Source organism: Zootoca vivipara, chromosome 10 (genome assembly GCF_963506605.1).
Source record: "Zootoca vivipara chromosome 10, rZooViv1.1, whole genome shotgun sequence".
Taxonomy (NCBI): domain Eukaryota; kingdom Metazoa; phylum Chordata; class Lepidosauria; order Squamata; family Lacertidae; genus Zootoca; species Zootoca vivipara.
In genome coordinates this window covers 48,045,704-48,068,621 of record NC_083285.1, presented here as the reverse complement: position 1 = coordinate 48,068,621, position 22,918 = coordinate 48,045,704, and the positions used below count along the sequence as shown (strand labels likewise).

General features: G+C 41.1%; 1 protein-coding gene across 1 annotated transcript in view; it reads left to right on the top strand.

The window, feature by feature from the left end:
* The window catches only part of POLR3B (RNA polymerase III subunit B), a 64,618-nt gene that overhangs the window by 37,407 nt on the left and 4,293 nt on the right, over window positions 1-22,918 (top strand). Inside the window, exons 21-27 of the mRNA XM_060279890.1 lie at window positions 258-416; window positions 1,936-2,053; window positions 2,750-2,892; window positions 15,816-15,919; window positions 16,944-17,110; window positions 19,094-19,207; window positions 20,082-20,255. Coding sequence (XP_060135873.1) covers window positions 258-416; window positions 1,936-2,053; window positions 2,750-2,892; window positions 15,816-15,919; window positions 16,944-17,110; window positions 19,094-19,207; window positions 20,082-20,255 — 979 coding nt within the window. The remainder of the gene's footprint in view (window positions 1-257; window positions 417-1,935; window positions 2,054-2,749; window positions 2,893-15,815; window positions 15,920-16,943; window positions 17,111-19,093; window positions 19,208-20,081; window positions 20,256-22,918) is intronic.

Genomic DNA, 22,918 nt, shown 5'->3' with positions numbered 1-22,918 from the left:
GTGCTACTCAAAGTGGTGGTCCACGGACCAGTGCCAGTACACAAGCCATCAGCTACCCAGTCCCAGTGACTCCACAGCCCAGGTTAGGTGGGATGCTTCAGGGATACGGTACCAGACCCTGGCACCTGTTATAAGTAACTTTTCAGAGGGGCCATTTCTGTACTGTAGATTTAGATTGTGAGCTAGCAACGTAATATTCACCTAACTATCTAACTCTCACGGTAGGAATTTTAATTAATTTGTTTGCTTTCTCTGAGGTTTCGGAAGGTGTCTTGTGTACAAGAATGCCAAGTGTACTCTGAAGCGTTACACAAATCAGACATTTGACAAGGTGATGGGACCCATGCTGGATGCAGCTACACACAAGCCAATCTGGCGCCATGAAATTCTAGATGCTGATGGTATTTGCTCTCCAGGTATACATTGATGTTTTGTGTATTTTAAGAAACTCTACTTTCAGTTATCATTTTGCGCAAGCACGCTAGGTACAAGTCAGAACACGGCAGCCCCATGCCCTGTGGCATTCCATCAAAGTAACAGAGTAAATGTGAAGGGCTGAGGGCTTAATAATAGTGGGGAAGCATTCAGTGTAACAGAGAGTAGATAAATTATAATGCATGCTTTGTCGATGAAGTTGAGTTTTAAGATGGAGTATAGCTAAACAAGGGACCCAGGTGGCGCTGTGGGCTAAACCACTGAGCCTAGGGCTTGCTGATCAGAAGGTCAGCGGTTCGGATCCCTCACGGGGTGAGCTCCCGTTGCTTGGTCCCAGCTCCTGCCAACCTAGCAGTTCGAAAGCACGAAAGCACATCAAAATACAAGTAGATAAATAGGAACCGCTATAGCGGGAAGGTAAACGGCATTTCCATGTGCTGCTCTGGTTTGCCAGAAGCGGCTTTGTCATGCTGGCCACATGACCCGGAAGCTGTACGCCGGCTCCCTCGGCCAATAATGCGAGATGAGCGCGCAACCCCAGAGTCGGTCACGACTGGACCTTATGGTCAGGGGTCCCTTTACCTTTATAGCTAAACAAAATGGAAACTTGGTACCAGGCAAATATGTTCTTGTTTGTCCTGGCATTTGGTTCTTAATTGGTGGGGTCGGCCCGCCTATGAGGCAATGTGAGGTGACTGCCTCAGGCGGTAGGAGTCACAGGGGCAGAAGATCCTGATGACAATCTTTCTCCCCACCCCCCTTGTTCCTGATGTAGATCTTCCCTCACCCCTTCTTCCCTGATGGGGAGGGGGCACTATTTCACTATTTTGGGGTCTGCCTCAGGTGCCAAAATGCCTTGGGCCAGCCCTATTAATTGGGATCAGATGATATGATGAAACCTTAGCCGGTATTGGTATTGGTATGGTGGGGTAGGCATTGTCATTAAAATGATCACTTTTAGTAAATAATACTATGTATCCATCTTTTAGTGGGATGGAACATGATTGTCCTTTTGTAACATTGTAGGATGAGCACTTTTAGTCATTGATGGGTTTTTCATGTTATTTAAAATTTTGCATTTGATGTTCTTTTACAACTATGTCTTCTTGAGACATTTTATGTCAGGCATCCCCAACCTTCGGCCCTCCAGATGTTTTGGACTACAGTTCCCATCATCCCTGACCACTGGTCTTCTTAGCTAGGGATCATGGGAGTTGTAGGCCAAAACATCTGGAGGGCCGCAGTTTGGGGATGTCTGTTTTATGTAATATTCAACACATAAGTGCAATAAATAATAATAATAATAATAATAATAATAATAATAATAATAAGCTTATTAGTTGCTTTTTAAAACTGTCCACTCTTAGATGATAAGACTCAATAGCCTGTTCACTGCCAATTTTTTCTTTACTTGAAAACTTTTTAAAATGCTTCATAGTTTTGATCAACTTGATACATTTAAAAAGCACAAATTGTTTTCTTTTTCCTGCGTCCTTACAGGTGAAAAGGTGGAAAACAAGCAGGTGCTTGTGAACAAATCAATGCCAACTGTGACCCAGACGCCTCTGGAAGGCAGCAGCATCCCACAGCAACCACAATATAAAGATGTGCCCGTAACGTATGTCGCACCATCATACTTTATTTCTAAAAGCCAAAGGGGAAAAGGAAGAGTGGATAGTTTGTGCTTAGTTCTGGAAAAGTTGGAAATAAGGCTGAGCAACAGAAGGCAGGGAGACCAGGTCAGGAACGTCATTGGATCACTGCCAGTGAGCTTAGTTTTCCAGGTTGTGCAGTGCAGAATAACTGTAGGCTAAAGTACGCATTGCATTAATCATGCTGTTAAAGTGCTTAAGCTGTCCACTTTTATTTTGAAAGAAAACTAGCTCCGTTCTGGAACATACCTCAAATATATAGAACCACAGAATTGTAGAGTTGTATATTATTTGAAGAGAACATCCAAAACTCATGTAACAATAAATGCAGAAGTTGTTCAGGTAAATGTCATTTCTATTATAATTTTCACTTATCGTGGAAGGGCTGGGCTGCAAATTATTCTTTATTTATCTGTTAATGTTCTTTTTTATCTGTTAATGTTCTTTTTTAATATTCAAGCACAGTGGTATCATTTTTAAATCAGGGACAGAAAGGTGTCTCATTCCTTTCCTTATAATTTAATTCCAAATGCTTTTTAGCAGTAGTTTTAGTATAAAGAAGTACATTTGCTGTCTGAGCTTTAAACTTGCAACCTGATGTTCCGCAAACAATGTGGCTTTATTTATGAGAAATGAAACGTGTTTTGTCTCTTAATCATTAGTTACAAAGGTGCAACTGATTCATACATTGAAAAAGTCATGATATCTTCAAATGCAGAGGATGCATTTTTGATCAAAATATTGCTGAGGCAAACGAGGCGCCCAGAAATTGGAGACAAGTTTAGCAGTCGCCATGGGCAAAAAGGTATATACATTGATATGTTTATTTTTTTTTTAGTTTGCTGTCCTTGAAATAATGCAAGATGCATTGCTTAATTTATCGCATATGGGGACATCTGCATAAAATTGGTATATACATACATACATGCCTGTCAGAGGGTCGTCATGGCTACTCTAGAGTAACTATGCTTGAGTCCAGTTTGTCTTTAAAGACTTTTATTGTTCAAAGTATTTACAGTGCAGAGACAGCTTAAAACATGACCTCTCACTCCGAATGAGAATCCGGGAATGGCGTACGTCTGTTCTTATGCCAGCAAAGTAGTCGGGGCATCCCAAAACACCTCCCCCTAGACCTGAGTCGCGGTGCTCTCCTTAACTCTTGCGCCGGAAGGAGCGATGCCCTCTCAGTCTCCTCCCTGTCAAGGCGGTGGAAGGGCTCTCCAGCATCCTTGAGCCCTTGCCTACATCTCTCCTCCCCTGAGCTTTCCCATGGTTCTGCATGCTGGCTCCCTCCGAGTCTTTCCCCACCCCCCTGGCTGCTTCAGACCCACTGCTGCTCCCTGTGCTGGGCGAGGTGGAGCTTAGGATGATGGGGGCTGGCTCTCTGTAGGGAGTCACCCTTACAATGCTGCTCTCAGCTATTCATAAGTACGTATGCTCATGTTACTAAAAATGTGTCAGTGTATGCAAATGACTGGGAGCCTAATACCGTAAAACATAGAATATAACAATGTAACAGTGCTAACAAAGAATGGAAATTGCTCTGTTTTGAAATAACAATTCTGCACACAATTGGCCAAAATATTCCAATCTCTCTGTGTTTGTGCATGTACACGTGTGTGTATGTGCGCGCACACACACATATATCCAAGTGGAGATGGAATTGCAATCTTACTTATCACTGATCTGTTGAAACTTTAAAAGGGTTACTGGACTTTAAAGTACAACAGAGCTGAGTGCAACCACCATTGTGCTGCCTTTTGGTTTACTTTATGGGTGCATGGCAAGCAGCAGTGGCAGGAGATTGAAGTAAAGCAAATGACTATCCCTTCATGATGCTCAAGATTCTTCTAGCCAGCTCTGCCTATGAGGAGTGTTTCAGCAATTCCAATCTGCTATCCAGACCTTAGGTGGTACTTCATCCCACTCTGGTCACCACAGGGCCACTTGTCTAAAAGATGGTACAACATGCAGAGTTCATTTGCAGTGACGGACTGATACAAACTGAATTCGGACTCCTGATAATTCTCAATCATGTAAAACTCACTATATCTTTTAACTTTTTATTAAATAACTAGCTGGCCCTGCCACGCATTGCTGTGGCTAATCCCTGTGACTGCCCCCACCCTGTGCTGATCCATGATGTATCCCGCCCCCTCCTCCCCCCACCCCCGGCTTATCCCTGTGATTCCCCCCACCCTGTCCTGACCCATGACGTATCACGTCTCCTCTTCCCCCCACCCCCCGCTCATCCCTGTGAATGGTTCCACTGTGTCCTGGCCTATCCCGTCCCCTCCCCCCCCAGGCCAGTCAGTACCTCCATTCGGCCTAGTCTGTAAAGGCTTTGGCCTCCATTTGGCCTAGTTTGTAAAGGCTTTGGCCTAGTATGTAAACGGCAGCCGAGGTGCTGTTGAGAGGGAAGGTTATATAGGTGCAGTACCAGTGTAGCCGCCACTAGAGGGTGCTGGTTTTCGACCTGGTTCTTTTCCCACCATGCACTTTTGGCTGAGTGCTGCGTTCTGGAACGGGTTTTGGGGGGGTTTCACGTGGTGGAGGTGTGGCATCTGTCTTTGAAAACCTTATAAGAGCCTTTGGACATTCGCTTTGGACATTGTGTTCAAATTTGAACGGAATCAGGGAAGCGGTTTCGGAGAAAAGTGGTTAGTAACTCACATGCCCAGTTTACATTTATATATATATATATATATATATATATATATATATATATATATATATATATATATTTACTGTAGCTGATGGAAAACCTTCCTTTCAACAGCTTGGGCAACTGAATAAATTCTAATATTGCCAAGACCTTGATGGGGTTGCCTTTTTGAGCATGCCTGGAATTTTATAAGCAGAAGCTACCAGGTATCTTTTTTGAAAGATAATGCATCTTTAATGCTGTGAAGCTCAGTGGGTGTCCTTTGCACCAGTCACTATCTTTCCGCCTAACCTACCTCACAGAGTGATTGTGACAATAACATCTTGGAAGGCAGTGACCAGTATCATGTGTGTCAACTTTAGCTTTGTGAAGGAATGGCAGGTTGTAAATGAAACAAACAAACAAACGATAAATAAATAAATATCAAGTTAGGAATATTGTCACATAATTGCCTCATCTGCTTTCTGTTGTCAGGCATCAATCATAGTGTGAAAATGAGGCTGTTACCTATAAGCAAACCAACTTGCTCAGATGGATTGCCGATAAGGCCTCAGTGTCTACCTCTTCCCTTAGCAACTCTGCAGCAAAATAAGGTAGCAGATTTGCTTTTCAGAGAATCTAGGGGGAAACCAATAGGAATCCCCCAGGTGAAGTTTCTTGATAAGGACATCTCCTGCGTAAGGCATTCAGACTTAATAATTTCCCCAAGTGCTCTACAAAATATATGCATTGTTTTCAGTGCACTTGGAATGCTTGACAGCTTTGAATACCGTGCCTAATTATGTTAATCATAGAAAAAACGTGGAGTTGGAGCTTGCTAGATGCCTGACCACTTTCCAAGCTGCAGTTCTGCTGTTGGAAACAACTCCCAACAAATGCCTGTCAAGCCTTTCTTCTTCAAATGTTTCAATGCAGGAGATGCCATAGCATCCCTTGGAACTTTATTCCATTGCTTAGTCTGCATGACTGTTCCCCTTAACCCACCCCATAATGTCTAACCTAAAATTAAAAATTAAAATTAAAAAAGAGGATACTGTTGTCCTTAGCTGATAGGCTCGGTATTGGTTCCTCTTTGTTTTATGAGACCCTTTTGAAAACACTCACCGTCTTCTCTTGCTGTGTGCAGCATGAGACAATATCAATTACATTCAGAGCCTCAGTCAGTGCCCCCTGGGAGCTGAGTGTACACTGTGAGGTGCCCCAGAATCTTCTGCAGCACCCACATTTCTGCAGTTGACAAAACAGTGTGGAAATTGTATTTACTGAAAGGAGGAAGTTGGGGGAAATACTGCCCCAAAATCATTATATATATATATTTTTTAAAAAGTTGCTTCAATAATATTTCAGAATTCTGTATCTTCTGAAAGTTGGGGATAAGCAGATGTAAAACCACACACTATATACAGTAATGATGCACTTTGTTGGTGCATCTCATTTTTACCCTTCTGTATTCTGGGCACAGTTGGGAGATACTTGAAATTTTGCAAGGAACATCCTTGCATTCTTTTGGAGTGTCAAACAGAAAAACCTAAACCCATTTGAGATAATATTCATGTTGTTATATCAGTAGCTTGACTTCCACCAGATATCTTTTGATTGAGTTCAAACAAGCAAAAGGAATGATTTAGCAGCCATGCTTATTTTTTCCCCAAATTCATGAAAACTGAAATCACTTCTTGATTCCATAGAGGGCTGGGAGAACATACAAGTTCTGACTTCTATATTCACCAGATCATTATATTTCCAGATTTTCTCTTGCTTCTGTAAAAGTCCCAGTGAAGGGGGAATGTTAGGCTCCTTTGATGTGAAAAAAGCAATATATCACTTCTCTGAAAGAAGGTTTCGCAGTCTCTCATGTGAAAAAGGATTAACACCTCCAACAATGGTCCTGCAGATCACAGAACTAAGCAGCAATGCTGAGCAGTATTCCTGAAGTGGAAGAACTGTATTTAAGCAAGGAGGATTGAAATGGCAAACAGAAGCTGTTTTAATAGCTAAAGATCCCAGATAAAGGCTTAAACATTTCTTGAAGTATTTGCACTAAAATGCCTCTAAAGACAAGGAAATGACTTCAAATTCATAAATGCTATTTTTAGGAAAACAAAGTTCTGTGGCCCTTAGCATTGAGATAGTGCGTGTTCACTGTAGTGCAGAATAAAGATACATTATTCACAATATCCAGTACCTCTTAAATAGCCTTTTTCTTTCTTCTCTGGTATTATTTAATTAGTGTACACTATTAAAAGCACAGTTCTGACAAACTCAGACACAGGACGGTAGACATATTCCTTTATCAATATATGGTGGCCTGAGGACCACATGAAGTATCTTTCTTAGTCTATTTTTGTCCTGCTTTTCAGCCAGCAGGCTTCCAAAGCATCTTACATAAGCCAATCCAATTAACTGAGGAATCCTATGTATGTCTGCTCAGAAGCATACCCCAGTGAATTCAATGGGACTTATTTCTAGGGAAGTATGTATAGGATTGCAGCCTAAAAGTGCAATAAAACTGCAATTAAAATGCTATTAAAGGCAGAATTCATTCTAGTAGAATGAATTAAAATCGTACATGAAGCTCCAGTGAGGAGATCTTGGACCGCTTTGTAAAAAAAAAAAACCAGCAATGAGTTAATTGGGCAAATATACAGAAGGAAGTTTTGAGGGCCGGGAGGTGGGTGGGCAGGAAGCATTGCTAATAGTTTCTAAGCATAAGTGAATTCATTGTGTATGTTTTTCTATTCTTGTCACTTTTGCCCCACACAAGCGTCTTGTATAACTCCATGCAGTTTTGGAGCTTTTAAGATTCCTTGTGAAAATGGGAGTCAATCCATTAAGCACTAAATAATTTGGAGTAGTAGCAATATATTTTAGACCCGGGAAGCCCACAGGGTGCCTTCCAGATGTTGGCATAGCTGCCAAGTTTTCCCTTTTCTCGCAAGGAAGCCTATTCAGCATAATGGAATTTCCCTTAAAAAAGGGGATAACTTGGCAGCTATGGATGTTGGGCTTCCACTCTCATTAGCCCTGCCCAGGAGTCAGAGTGATGGGAGTTGCAGTGCGACAACTGGGGAGCACCATGTGGATTAGCTCTGCTTGAAGAGAAACGGCCATTGATTCCTTAGTGAAACTCAAGAGTTGGGGGGACAGGTTGTTTTAACCATAACATCTGGTTCCATTTTGTTGGATCTCTTAACCCATCTCATCCCTTGGATCACAGCACTGAAAGCATTACAAAATTGTATTGAATTAAAACGAAGCACAGAATTATCCCCCCTTCCTCCCCTTTCCACTTGAAGCATGTTCATACAAGACTCCCAACTTTCTAACATTTTTTTTAAACCACTGCTTAACTTGCTGTTCTGAGTGTCAAGTAAGCATTTTAACTCAAATAACAAACAGGTAACCTTCTGACCCTTTTCAGTAAATCTCTCCCCCCCCCCATTTCCCCCTCTCCGCCCTTCTCCCAAATTACGGTAGTTTAGCATTTTATGGCACAGAATAAAAATCTCCCAATTCTTTTTCCAAATAGTATATATCCTAAACACATTTTTCTGAAGCTCTCGAGTCATTCAGCTATGTGTATTTTGTAAAGTTCCTATGGTTATTGTTTTACAATAGCTGCTTCCAGGAGCATTGTAGGGGTTTCAGTTAATCAGCTCTTTGTGTGCTTCAGACTATGCAAATTTATCACACCAGACCATTCAGCAGCTCATGGGAAACCAGTGTACAAGCTGCATTGTCTTCTAGCGCCTCCTCTAATTTAAAATGGTTTTAATAAAGAAGCTAATCAAGTTTGCTTATGTATTATTTATCTGTTAATTTTAATTCTGGCCATCTCTATGTCATAGGAGAAGTACTAAGTGATACGATAGATCCACAAATGATTCAGCAACGGAACAAAACTAAAATTAATTGGTGCTGCTTTGCCCTTGCACATTTCTAGGCAAATTGTGTCTGCTAACTAGAAGACCATGTAGCTTTGGCATTTGCAATAATTTATTTTGCTATAGTGATAAACTGGATCCCCCAAATGCTTCCATTAAATTATGAATTAACAGAGGGGGGTTTTTTTTGGGGGGGGGGCGGATTTAAATCACATTATCTGGGTCTCTTAATGCCAGGAATAGCATTGAATCAGTTCATTTATTTAAATCATCTCTACCCCACACCTTGAACATGTGGCTCATAGGTGAACTTTGAAAGTATACAGTTAAAAGCATTTTTGCACATTCTGAGATCTCCGCTTGAGCAGTATAGAACAGTAGAAACACAAGCATCATGTTACCTAGAACTATGGTGGAAGATACAACACATAATAAAATTATTATTATTCTTGTTAGTGGCATCCATCCTGTGGGACACCTTTCTATCAGATGTCAAACAGATAAGCAACTACAGTAGAAGATATCTGGAGGCAGCTCTGTATAGGGAAGTTTTTAATGTTTGGGTTTTTTTAGTGTGTTTTTATATTTTGCTGGAAACCGCCCAGAGTGGCTAGGGTAACCCAGATAGATAGATGGCATATAAATAATAACATTGTTGATATTGTTATTATGTGTAATGGAAAACCCTAACTGTACCGGTATCTGAAATAAGTAAGGTTTTAATATTGTGCTAAACATAGACCCAAGGCACTGTTTCTTATATGGCTGGTTCCACTTTTAATCTATCCCAACAATGGGGTTGCCAAATGTCCTCTTTTTCCAGGACATGCCCTCTTTTTCAGAGGTAAAATTTGAGACAAATTGTATTTATTTGCTTTGAATGGCCATCATAACATCCTCTTTTTTGCTCCTTAAAATATGGCAATCCTACCCAACAGAAACCAGCAGCACTGCAGCTGTTGCTTCTGATCCAACTGTGTCATAGTTTGCACTCTGTATACTATGGGGCTTAATCAGACTTTCAGCATGGTAGGATTATTTGCCTTATTTAGAACCTTAAGAGCTTTGTCATTATGAAAAGTATCTTATGCTTATGATTTTACTCCTACTGACGGATTTTTTTGATAGCTGAGCACTATGGGTGGGGTTTTTTTAATTATGAAAGCAACATATTCTGCTATAAACGACATGAATCCTTGGATTTTGTACATGGAGGGAAAATACAAAATTTGTGCAGGGTATATCTGAAAGCTTTAGGATACCTGCCTCAGACTTTGGGCTTGAAAACTGGAACCTACACAGCCCCATTCAAACTGGGCTCTGATATTTACGGGGCCCTTCACATGCACCCTGGCCATATGGAAACTGCTTCTTCGTGAGCTGCAGAATGCCATATCCATGGATCAGGACCCATATGCCCGGCACTCACCATGTGATCAGATCTCTCAATAATAGCTAAGCTATGTGGGAGCCTCAACAGAAGCAGCCAAAGTAAAATTTTAAGGTCTTTTAGAGCAAGATCTGAGACGACTAACTCTGTGACCAGTAATGCCCAAGCAGAAGGCCCAAATACTTTTGCCAAATATATGTGGTGCTTTTGATTTTGTGCTACTCCCCGCTAAAATATTTTGAATGGGGCAAAATTATCAAGTTGTCTGATTGTGTCTGATGCCTTAAAAAAAGATCTATTTGTGCAAAACATCTACACTACCTTGCATGCTCCTTACAAAAAGTTACTTGTAGAACAAGGCAGGTGTATGCCACAGAAAATGGGGCATTCTGGACTATACTTTTTACTATGCAGATAAATGGTATCTGAACCATAATGAACATATGTTGAAACATAAATTGACAATACCTTGCTAGTATCCATTTCTAATAACCTTGAGGTATGAGTGAAAATAATACCAAAATATATTCTTAGTTGGAGAATCCAGTAATATAGCTATTGTGGTGCTAAAAGCATTCAGGATCATTGTAACTACACTGACTGGCAGCAGCTCTCTAGAATTTCAAAAGGGTCATTCTCAGTCCTATCTGAAACTGCCAGGGTTTGATCTAGAGACCTTCTGCATGCAAAGCAGATTCTCTACCACTGGGCTACAGCTCTTCCCTTCTGCACATACTCAACAACTCCACATAATCTGAGCGTGTAAGTCCCCCCCCCTCTCATTCATTTGTAATCTGCCTGGAGGATTTTTATTATCGAGCAGCATCTAAGTGGCATAAATAAATAACATTTTAATTGTGCCCTCAATGACCCAATACCCTTTTTGTGAAATTCAAAAGAAAATTAAAAGGAAAGAAAAAAAGCAAACCCACAACTCCATGTGATTGTATTTGAAACAGTACGGAATGGTTGAATCCCTTACCATAGGAAGAAAGCATCTATCTAGTGTGTCTGTCTGATGTTCATTCATTTGAGGATCTGTGTTTGGGGGTGGATCTAAGCACGTCCAAATCACACAGATGAACTCCCATATGCCTAACTCAGCTTCCAGTCACCCTGTGGCGACAATATGTGAATTGTCCACATTAATCTGATTTGGAACTATAATTTCTCTTCTAGAGGGGCTACGTTAGGGGCTTCCTTGTAAACAATCCACTGGGATTGCCTCTTGGAAATGAATTAAAATTTCGATTTGTGCTCTTGCTCCTCTTCTCGTGCAGGGCTGGGGAACCACAGGCCTGGGGGAGACAAACACAGCCCTCCATGCCTCTCTTGCGACTGTCCCCACCCACCACTGACAAGTGACCCCTGGAGTTTGCCCAAGTCCCCCAAAAGTTCCTACCCCTGTTGTAATGGTTTCGGTAGGGTGTGTGCAGGCGAACCACCTTTTGAGTTGTGTCCTATGCTAAACTTTACACAATGAGATCACTCATCTGTTAAGATGATCAGGAAAGGTTCTTCTTGGGGTGGGGGACTCTCTTCTCCCCCACCTCACATGTGTACTTGTTGTTGCATGGGAGCCACTTCCTTCTTGCACAGTCTCGTACAGGAGGGAGCATGCCCTCTGTGTGGGGGAAGATCCAATAAACTGTCCCAGCCAATATATGTGCATCATGTGGCTTGCCAGCCACATGGGACTGCACCCCAAGCAACTGTCTCTTTGAACCGGAAGTCTCAGATTGGGGTGTGTGTGTGTGTGTGTGTGTGTGTGTGTGTGTGTGTGTGTGTGTATAGGGGTTTTCTCAGCTGTGGTTCCTTGTCTTGCAGATCTGCTTTGTTTGTTTGCTAAATTCATACCCTGCTTTTCCTTGTAAAATGCCCAAGCTGCCAAACGACAAAATGCAATTAAAATACTGGTTTAAAAAAGGGACCAATGATTATAACAATAAACATAATAAAGAATAACACAGTAAAAACAATGTGACAAGTAAGGGCCTTTTTTTAAAAAAAAAAAATAAGTCAGAAAATGACAGCTAGCTAGAAACGTGTTAAACTTAAAAGACAGTGCGGCATGTATTAGAAGAAGTGAATGCTTATCTTCTAGTTAGGTGGGTTTAAGATGGATTGGATGTATGTGTGCGTATTGTATTTTAGGTTCTTTTACCCATGTTTTTAATGTGGGTTTTTTGGGGGGGGGACAAGTTTGCTTTGAGTTTCACTTTTGGGGGGAGTGGGAAGTGGCTAATAAATACAATTAATAGTAATAACATCCATTATTACTATTATCAACAGCTCCACAGGTGGTAAATAGTTATAATCCCACATAAACCACCTACATTAGAGGATTGGTTATCTTAAGCGTGACGAGTGGTACAAGTTATAAAGATACAGAGTAAGGGAAAGTAGGCAACTTTCTGGTCATTTTATGGACAAGGGTAGCCTCTTTATAATGCAGTTTGGCACCACAAAATGTAAGATAATGTTGAACTGCACACATTGCTCGGGACATTGTACTTTTTTTGTATGTTATATATACTGAGTTGTATCCAATGCTAGTTCTCGGACCAGACCCATTGAAATTAATAGTCATGTCAGATTGTGGTCCATTCATTGCTGTAGTATAACTTCATTTGAATATAATTCATTTCACTCATCGTTTAACTGTATCCTTTGCATTATATCCTTCTCATGTGGTTGTTTCTTATGTCTTCAGTTCTGTATAGTGTTTCCCCCTCCTAAATAAATAAATAATTTTTAAATGCGGTGCAGCAGAGCAAGACAAATTAGCTCAATAGGTCAAACACCTGTTTAAATACTAATTAAAAAAAGGTTTCTATTTGTCACTTGAAAAGAACCTGAAGGTTAAGCAGACCTTGCTCGATAGGGAATTCTGAAGTCTGTGCATACCTAGTGAGAAGGTCTTCTCTCAGGTTCCTGCTAAATGCACATCAGATGGTGCCGGGTGGGACAGAAAAAAATGGGTGAAGTCCTTTCTGAAGGACCTCATCATCCATTGATCTGTGGAAAGTCCACTTCCACTCCAAATTTTAAAATGCTTATGAAGCAAAACAAGGCATTTTTATCAAAGTACATATCTGGTGATCTTCCATAAGCAAGTTCTATATTTTAGTGAGGTCAGGCTATTTGATGAAAAAGTGGTATTTTGAAATTATTGTTAGTTTTGGATTCAGTTATTGTGTTGGATTGTTAATTCTTAAGCATGTTTTTTTTACCGCTGGAGAGTTTTGTAAGCACTGTATGTAACTAAATGGAATGTATCTTCAAATAAGGAGGACAACGTAATCCTATGCACATATATGCAAAAGGAAGTACTGTTTATTTCAGTAGGGTTTACTCCCAAGTAATGTTTGCACAGGACAGCAGCCCCCCCCCCAAAAGGTTTCTTGGAGATGTTGTCCTGCAGTCATCGTTGCCCCTTTAGAAGACTGCTTTGCATTATTCTGTTTTACTCAAAGAAATACTTACTGTGTGGCTCATAGAATGAACCTTAAAGCAAGCAGCATGGCAGATGTGTCAATAGTTTCTGTTTCTTTCTAGAACTTAAGAAGGACAGAAACTTGTTTTAAAATTATTCAGATTATCACAGGTATCTTCCTAGCCATACACTATACCGCAGGTAGCCACGAACATTAAATTTAAGGTAGTATGTAGACTGCCATTATTTTTAAAATAAATAAATAACTCTCTGATTAAAGAATATATATATATATATATATATATATATATATATATATATATAGGCTGAAAATAATTTAAAATAACTCCTAGCACTCGCAGAAGAAAAACGTTTTTGCAGATGTACAGTTGTACTTTGTCAGATCTGTACAGACCAATGCTGCTTTAGTTAGTTAGCTAGCTAATTAGTTGTATTTACAAACGAGAGTGCTAAAAGATTTTTCTCGGAATTAAGAACTTTTAACTTATTTTGGAAAGAAGAACTTTCAAAGTTGCCCGATGAGTTGGATGGGGTTCACTCCACTCGCCCCATCTTCCAAATCTGTCTAAATATTTTGTTTTAACGTCTAATCTCATTATGCTCTCTTTGTGTTTAACTTGTATTAAAATCTGTCAGCTATGACTGGTCTCATAAGCACAGTCAGCGGACCAGAATAAGTTAATTATTTACTTGTGTCACTAGTACTCTTCATCTAATGAAATGCACAGCTGTGTTAGATCTGCAGTTGGACGTCTCGATTCCATTGTTATACAAGTCAGCAAAGGGTAGAAGCTGCTATGATGGAGAGGCCTCGGTTCTTTCTGCTGTTCTGCCTTTCTGTGTCGATTTCATGGATCTTTTATCATTCACTTTCACACAAAACAAACAACACAGCGCCTGTCTGCTATGGGAACCGTCTTGGCATATAAAAGGGTTTCCAGCGCCTGAAGTAATTTTAAGTTAGTGCAGATTTAATTTTTGGCTTACAGGTGCCCTTTCCTCCTCATGCAACCAAACACAATTTCCTAGTTTGGAGGAGGGGTAAGGGATGTAAGTTTGGCCAAACCCACAATTTAAGTGGGTGTAAATTTTGCGTTGTAATTCTTTTGCATATTTTTCACACATGAGATAAATTACTAAAATGATATTTGTGTGTATGGTGTTACCAGCAAAATATTGGTTTGGCAGGGATTTTTTATGGAGTAGGAATCAGTAATAATGGTAAAAAATCATGTTGTTGTTTTTATTGAAAAACACAAACTATAGAAATGCTTGATCTGCTTCTTTCATTGCACCGATCCTTCCACATACTGTTAACAGCTATCCCGTGCACCTAGGCCCTGCTCTTATTTTGTTTCATGTGTGTGTGTTTTTTTTTTAATTGGGAAGTGGATGTTGGTGTTTTCTGACCAAGCCCTAGTATCACGAACTCTTCTTGCCCTTCCCCGCAAGTGGCTGGTTGAGTAAACCCTTGTTTAGAGAGTGTGTAAACATTGCTTAACTTTCTCTAGTCCAAAACACTTTTCTCCAGTTATAAAATGTATTGCCTACTTTACTGTACAAATCTACAAACTCTAAAGTATTTTAAAACATTTTACTGTGCTGCTCAACTAGTTTTTTGCCCACCTGTAATAAAGCCACCATACACAGTGAGAAAATTTGGTTTGCATTGACGTGGGAAAGAATAGGTTATGTTTTGTTCTAAATGTTTGTGGTTTGATTGTATGCATCCTTGGTTTTTTTTATAAACACATACATTTTTCAAGTTATTTAGATGCATGTAATCCTATATTGCTAATGTTTCCCCAACCTTCTGCGAGGCAGGGAGGGAAGTTCCTTGCACAAGCAGAAGTCCTTCCCTTTGACAGGTGGACCAAAGTTGTACCCCACTCAATAAATAAAGACAGGGAACATTAGATTCCCCCACCCTCAGTTTCCTCAAAATCTTTGGTTTTAATCAAAGCTTCTGTGTTGGGCCTGAGTTTAGAAGGAATACATATTCTGGGGTCAGTATTTCCAATATAACCCTCTGCAGAATAGCTTGACTCTCACAAAGTACAGAACAGAGTAATCTGGATTGTAGGAAGCCAAGTGGTGGTGTTCATCACTACAAAATGATTTTTTAAAGTCTACATCTTTCATTTATCCTAGTCAGTATTGTTAGCTACATTTCTATGACTGCCTTTAGTAAGCGAGTCTCTGTTTTTGAGTGAGCTATTTTTAATTGGATAGGCTAAAACAACATCTAACTCTTGCCCAGAAGCATTATTTTGGCTCTGCAAAATGAATTGCTTGCTTTTGTCATTTGAAAAACCTGTATACTGTGTTTCAGGGGTTTGCGGCCTGATTATGCCTCAGGAGGACATGCCGTTTTGTGATTCAGGAATCTGTCCTGATATTATCATGAATCCCCACGGCTTCCCATCTCGTATGACGGTTTGTAACATTTTTACAGTACTGGACCTTAAAGCATTATTAAAAAGTGCTACTTACCCATTTGGGGTAAATATCTATTTACTGTTAATAAAAGAAAAATGCAAGTTTTCACACTGTGCATTCTTCACAGGGCAGAAGGTGGAATGGGAAAGTTGTATCTTGACAGGTACCGTAGTGCTCTCCAGTGCTGGCAGGCATTGGTCTGCGTGGGAATAACATGAGGAGGTTGAGGAGAACTGCTTGACCAAGTGTGCCAGCTCAAGGCATTTTGCAGCCTGAGGTGGAGCAACAAATGCCCTCCCCCATTCCCACAGCAGTGGTACCTCGCAAGACGAATGCCTCACGCAACGAAAAACTCGAAAGACAAAAGCGTTTTGCGATGTTTTTGGTGACTTGCAAGACAAAGTTTTCTATGGCTGTGCTTCGCAAGATGAAGTTTTTCGGCGGTTTTTTGTTTTGTTTTTTTGCCACAGGAAACCACGCTTCGCAAGACGAAATTATCGCAAGACGAAGTGACTTGCGGAATGAATTACTTTCGTCTTGCGAGGCACCACTGTATATATACACACATACACACACATATTAGCATAACAACACGCTGACTTTTTAAAATACCCAAATTCAATCTACCTGAAACAACTCACTTGTTCTACCTAACACTGGCCATGATTACAGAATATAGGATCAACTTCAGGTTTCTGTCTGGGGTCTGAAAAGCTGCTTTTAAGTATGCTCATGGGTTTGGGTCCACCCAGTGGGACATATTAATTGACTGATTATTTGAACAGCAGCCTCCCCTTCCACCTCACAGGTTGCTGCTGAAAGTTCTTCCAGTTTGCCGTGCAACAAGAGACACAAGCCCAATATCCCCTTGGATATGCGGGCCTAGTTGCCTGTTTTGTTTGGACTAGTATTTGCCCACAGAATTTTGTTCCTACTCTTTGCACCTTAGACAGATGTAGGGAGAAATCTCTAGAAGACCACAACTTAAAATGCTGACTTTTCTCTGCTTTCTGCTGCATAGGTGGGAAAGCTGATTGAACTTCTGGCTGGAAAAGCTGGTGTCCTGGATGGCAGATTTCACTATGGAACTGCATTTGGCGGGAGTAAAGTGAAGGACGTGTGTGAAGATCTTGTGCGTCACGGGTATAACTACCTGGGGAAGGACTATGTAACATCTGGCATTACTGGGTAAGAACCTCCTGCAGGCGACTGCTATGCTGTGTACATGTTCCTGTTCCTAATAACTAATAGTGCCATGTGTGCATAACGTTAATGTGAATAGCTGCACATAGTTTTTATTATTATTATTTTTTAAAGAACCCTGCCCCTAGAGCATTAAACAAAATTAAGAAGCCAGCTTCTTCTTGCAGTGAGGTTTTTTTTAATCACTTAAAATACAAAAAGTTCTAAGTAGTTTTGGCAGGGGTGCCATGTGCTCTTGGAATATGATTAGCAGCCTTAAACCGAATGCAATAGCAAAATACGGCATTGAAGGCAGGTGCTTGTCCGTTGGGAGTTTTTGTGAGCGGCTTTTGCCAATTGTGGAGTCGGTCTGGCATAGTTGGCTGGTCTGTTAACTTCCTGCTGTGTTGATCAGACTCTCTTCAGAGATGTGGAGTTCAAAGGAATATGAGAAGGTTTAGGAAGCAAGACAAGGCCATATGGCCCAACGCGTCTGTATTTTTAAAATGTATCTTAATCCTACCTTTCTGTTTTCTACCACATCCTCCCCCCCACTCTAACACCAACATAATCTGGGCCACTAACCTGTTCCATCTGTCAATTCTTCCTCTTTCATAAACTATTTCTTTGCTTGTCCTAAATCTGGTTTGCTACTCCAGTTAAGGATAGGGGGAAATACATTTATTTATCTTAATGAACTGCAGGTGTTTTGTATGAATCTCTTAATGGTATATTTCATTTACATTTTAAAATGTGCTGTAAGTCACTTGGAGACCTTTCAGTTACAAGGCTAATAGATGAGGATGATCCTAGCTGAAAAACAATGGCAGTATGACTCCTTTAGGGAAATTATGCAGGGTGGAAAATGTTATCTTTTGCCCCACAATGTGTTTTTTGAAATCCTCTAATTTGTCTACATTTGCTTCAGGTGCCTAAAACTGCTTCCCTTTTCCCACACTATCGTTTTCAGTTCCAATAATTTTCTTGAAGGTCATGTAACAGCAATGGATTGCAATTGTACCTACCCAGAATTCAGGAGCAGCTCCACATGCCAGCTTACAGACTGACTTAAGGCTGACTTAGACTGATTTAAGAGGATGACATGGAAACTCTCCCATGACCTGGAATCTTAATAGCTGGAGGAACTCTCTTGAAGCTATTTAACATTTTAGTTATTCTCAGAGGTATCTACAGAGGTATCATCTTTCCCTGCCCCCATGAACTGCAGATCATTCCACTTCTTCCATAGAAATCAATGAAACACATGCTGCTCCAGTGAGCTGTATGGAAATCGTTCTTTGATCACAGAGCAGTGAGTGAGAGAAAAAGAGGAGGCACTCGCCATACCCAAAATACCCCTTTTGTCCACAGAATCTAGGGCAGAGGAGGAGGCAGGTATACCAACCCCTGTTGGGGCTCTTCCTGCTGCTGATGCTACCAACGCTCCATTGTTCCTGCTTCCTTTCCACCTCCTTTCCTCCCATCTTCTGGCTCTCTCCCTCAAGTACCTGCATCAAAAGTCTTTGCCAGGAATTTCTACTGAAAGCTGGATTGGGTGGGGGGAAGAAGAGAGAGATTGGTTTGGCTGACTTGCTGTGTGTAGTGTGATGCCTGCTTGAAGTCCAGAGCTCCATGGCATTGAGACCCTAAAATAACAAGCTGTTTGTATTTGCAGTGCACCAGCTCTAGGCTTCTTATGCACCATGATCTGTGTTGAATCCTTTAATGTTTTGCAAGATCAAGTGTCTGGCTGAAGCTTCTCAGGTCTTCAAGGGTTGGCTCCTGAAGTTCTGGATATTTCTGAAGGGGATGCAGAGAATGTGGTCAACCAGAAGCCTAGTGGTTGGCGAAAGTCCAGGACTTGGGGGAACTGGGATTTATCCTGCTCACTCTCACAGTCACGAATACCTGTTTCCCCTTCTGTAATCTTGTTTATGTAAACAATGCTTTCTTAGCTTCTCTGAAAGAAACATTCTTCTTCCTTCTCAGGGAGCCATTAGAAGCTTACATCTATTTTGGGCCAGTGTATTACCAGAAACTGAAGCACATGGTTTTGGATAAGATGCATGCAAGAGCTCGAGGGCCCAGAGCTGTCCTTACCAGGTATGGCAGAGACAGGATCACAAGCACAAGTGCACAACACCACAAGGCAGCCTTCAGGTCCGCTCCATTTGTCAACAGCTGTGCCCCTGTAGAATCTTGCACAGACTACAAAGGCTCTCCGCTTCAACTATAGCTTGAAAAGATGTAAATGGGTCATTTTGAAGCCAGGGAGCGACGTGTTGACGTTATTTGATTTGAAAGGGGGGTGGGGATCAGGTTGCTACTTAAAAAGAAAAATACACAATTCACATAGCAAGTGGAGAGAGATTATTATATATCTTTAGGTTAGAAGCGGTAAGTGGTCTTCTAGCTGAATCAAAGCCTCTTCCCATTCTTCTACTTCTCCACACCCAGTCACCCTTTATAAGCTGAATGAATGAGGACCAGGGAGCAATGCCATGCCCCTTTTCTGCTGCCAGCCTCATTCCTTTTGGATCATTTGGGCTAACTGCAGCCTTAAGTTAGACCAGGCACCCCCAAACTGCGGCCTTCCAGATGTTTTGGCCCACAACTCCCATGATCCCTAGCTAGCAGGACCAGTGGGCCGAAGTTTGGGGATGCCTGAGTTAGACCATAAGTATGAGCCTTACATAGACTGGGGATAGCCAGTGTCATGACCTCCAGATGTTGCCGAACTACAACACCCATCTATGACTATTGACAGTGCTGGTTGGGGTTCATGGCAATCCATCAACGTCTGGAGGGTCCCATGTTGGCTAATCCTGCTCTAGACTCCTATAGTAGAGATGGATACGCTTTTGATGCTGAACACTTAGCAGCATTCTGATGTGGTTTATTTTGGGGGCTGGGGGGTGGGATTACCTGTTTCAGTGGGACAACATCCCCCAAAAGTCTCTACCTGTTTGATTGAAAGGCAACCGACGGAAGGCCGCTCCCGTGATGGAGGCTTACGGCTGGGAGAAATGGAACGGGATTGCCTGATAGGCTATGGAGCTAGCATGCTCCTGCTGGAAAGACTTATGATTTCGAGCGACGCATTTGAAGTGGATGTGTGTGGCCAATGTGGACTGTTAGGCTACTCTGGCTGGTAAGCGGACAACTGAATTTTTAATGTTTCAATGTGGTTTACCCAGACGCTTGCATATGTGTGTGGTCCCTGCTTTTACATTAAGTGAAAGCTTTCCCTTGACAAATGAATATAATACAGTGCTTTGCACATGTTGCATTTTGACCTGTGACACAGAGGATACTTGTAATGCCGAACTCGAAGGAAGGTAGCTCTTTACAAGAATTTTTTTAAAAAATACTAATAAGTTATTCTTGGTATTAATGTGATGCCTGTGTTCTTCTTACAAAGCAAACCTCAAAGAGTTTAGTGAAGTTTTTGTAGTGCCCGCAGAGCTTCTGGATTATGTCTTTACAGGACAAAAATCATTTAAAAGGGAATTGGGCTCTCCCTTGTGTTTTTGGCAGAAGATTATCTACTTTTCTGGAAATATTCCAACCATATATATATATAAAGAAAAGCTACCATCTAAACTTAGGCCCTTGGCTGAGTGTAGGAATTGAGACAAAGATGTGATTGCATGTATCACTCATGTTACAAATAGCTGACTTATCACCGTGCTTTCAGAAGAGAGGAGACCAGCTGTGTCAATGTCCTTTTCTCATCTAAGATCCAAATTAGACCACACTGAAAAGGCTGGCAAAAGAACTTAGTGGGACTATACCTTTTGTTCAGTGGCTTGGACTCGTGCAGAGCAAAAGCAGAGGGAAGGGATGTAACAGAGATTGTGAGGGAGACTTTTCTTTCCTCCCTGCAAATTTTGCTTGTAAAATCAAGTTGCCCTCCCTGGCCGTACCTGTGCATGGGTTTTCCTGCTTAACCTAGAAAATTCTTGAAGCTTTTCTTCTTTCCCATGGCACAGATGGAAAAGGACTTATAGACTGTTATTTGCACAGGGCAAGAATCCTATTGGCTTGCACACATAGTCCTAAAAGCTTTATTCAGTTACTGTTCTTTTAATCTTAAAAAAAAGCACACACAACCAACTGTCAATTACAAACACTTGCTAACCACTGGATGAATTGCTGTAGTGTAATGGAACGTCATGAGAATTTTATCAGTTGTGGGGGAAGGCACCTGCAATAGAACGTTGGTAAACACTGCTGCTTCTGTTAAGGATGTGAAAAGTCACTTTCTCTGGGAAGAAACCACTATACAAGGCCCAGAGAAAAGGAGTACAGAGGTAGTGGTACTAAGCTGAAAGATCAAAAGGTAGGTAGAGAGATTAGATTGAAGCTCAGAAGTGACTGAATGGGAGACAGATTACCAAACAGTGTACTCAAAACACTTAAGACCTGATAAATGGAAGCAGACACCTGAAGTATTACTAAGGTAATTGCAAGGGGAAAGGCTATGGGTTGTATCCAGTGCTGTGCAAGCAGACTTCCACTCGAGCAACAGAACTTCTACTTCCCCAGAAATCTGCTCCCCCGACCTCCTGAAGCAGAGTTTTGAGGGTGCATGTGTGTGGGGGGGGGGGTGGCTACAGGGTGAAGTCCCATTACATGAGCAGAAGTCTTCCCCCATTTGCACAACAGCAACTTTGGCCAGAACCCAACTACCTTTTCCTTTAGGCAGAAAACACGTCAAACGATTGGTGGGCTTAAAGGACTGTATGCCACCACGCCCAGTTCCAACTCTGACAACCAGCTTTTCATGCCAAGACAAATTATACATATAAACCATCATCATGTGGCTTTCAGGCACTGGGCATCTGCAAGCGCAGAAAGGGTTGGGGTTTGTTTTTTCTTGCAGCAAAGCAGAGAAGATTCTGCATCCTCAATACGCATGCAGATACTTTGCCAGGTGTGGTATAGCAGCAAAAGGAAGAAACAAGAAGTAGAGGTTTTTAGAGGTCAGAGGAAAGTAATTGAAAACTATAAAAAATATGCATGCAGCCATGGAAGGGTGTAGGAACTTTGCTTCTTGAACATTTGAATTTGCAATCTTAAGACTACTTTTAATACTTTCATAAGGATTATAAACTAGATCTTTTTTAAAAAAAATTGAGGTTCACATGATTGTGTCCGTGGTTGGGTTGCATTTATTTAAAAAAAAGCTAAATATGCAGAAAATTACAGTCCATAGCTATGACCACTTACTACAGGAAAAGATTACAGTTTTAAGGGAAATACGGTATGAAGAATGGCATTTGCAATTTCACAAAACTTGTTCAAATGTTGTGATTTGCCCTATATAAACTCTGGAAAGGCATGCAATTCTGGTCTTCTAATGTATTTACTGGGTGGGGGAGCATAACCTGTAATTGGGTTTCTTATCCAGTTATTAGGTGATGATGTGTTCTGTCTGTCAATAGTGGGAGCCAAGCAGCCCTGTAATGAGCAACACAATAGAAACTAGGCAATTACAGCAGCTCCAGACCTCTGAAATGGTCTTGGGCAGCTTTAGTGAGGAATTGGTATACAGTATAAACAAGCTTATTGCACAACATGACTCTAAAAACTACATGGAAGACTGAAAAGGAAGGTGGCTATTTGAGTTGGACATATTGCCAAGAACCGTCAACCTGATAGCATTTCTAGTGCAACTTAACAATGGACAATTTTGTTGGTGCTAGGACTGGGCTCCTTCAAAGAGGGGGACAGCAGAGTAAAAACAATGCTATTCAGAATGTTTTTACTTTATGCAATCATCAACTACGCCAGCGTTTCTCAACCACTGTT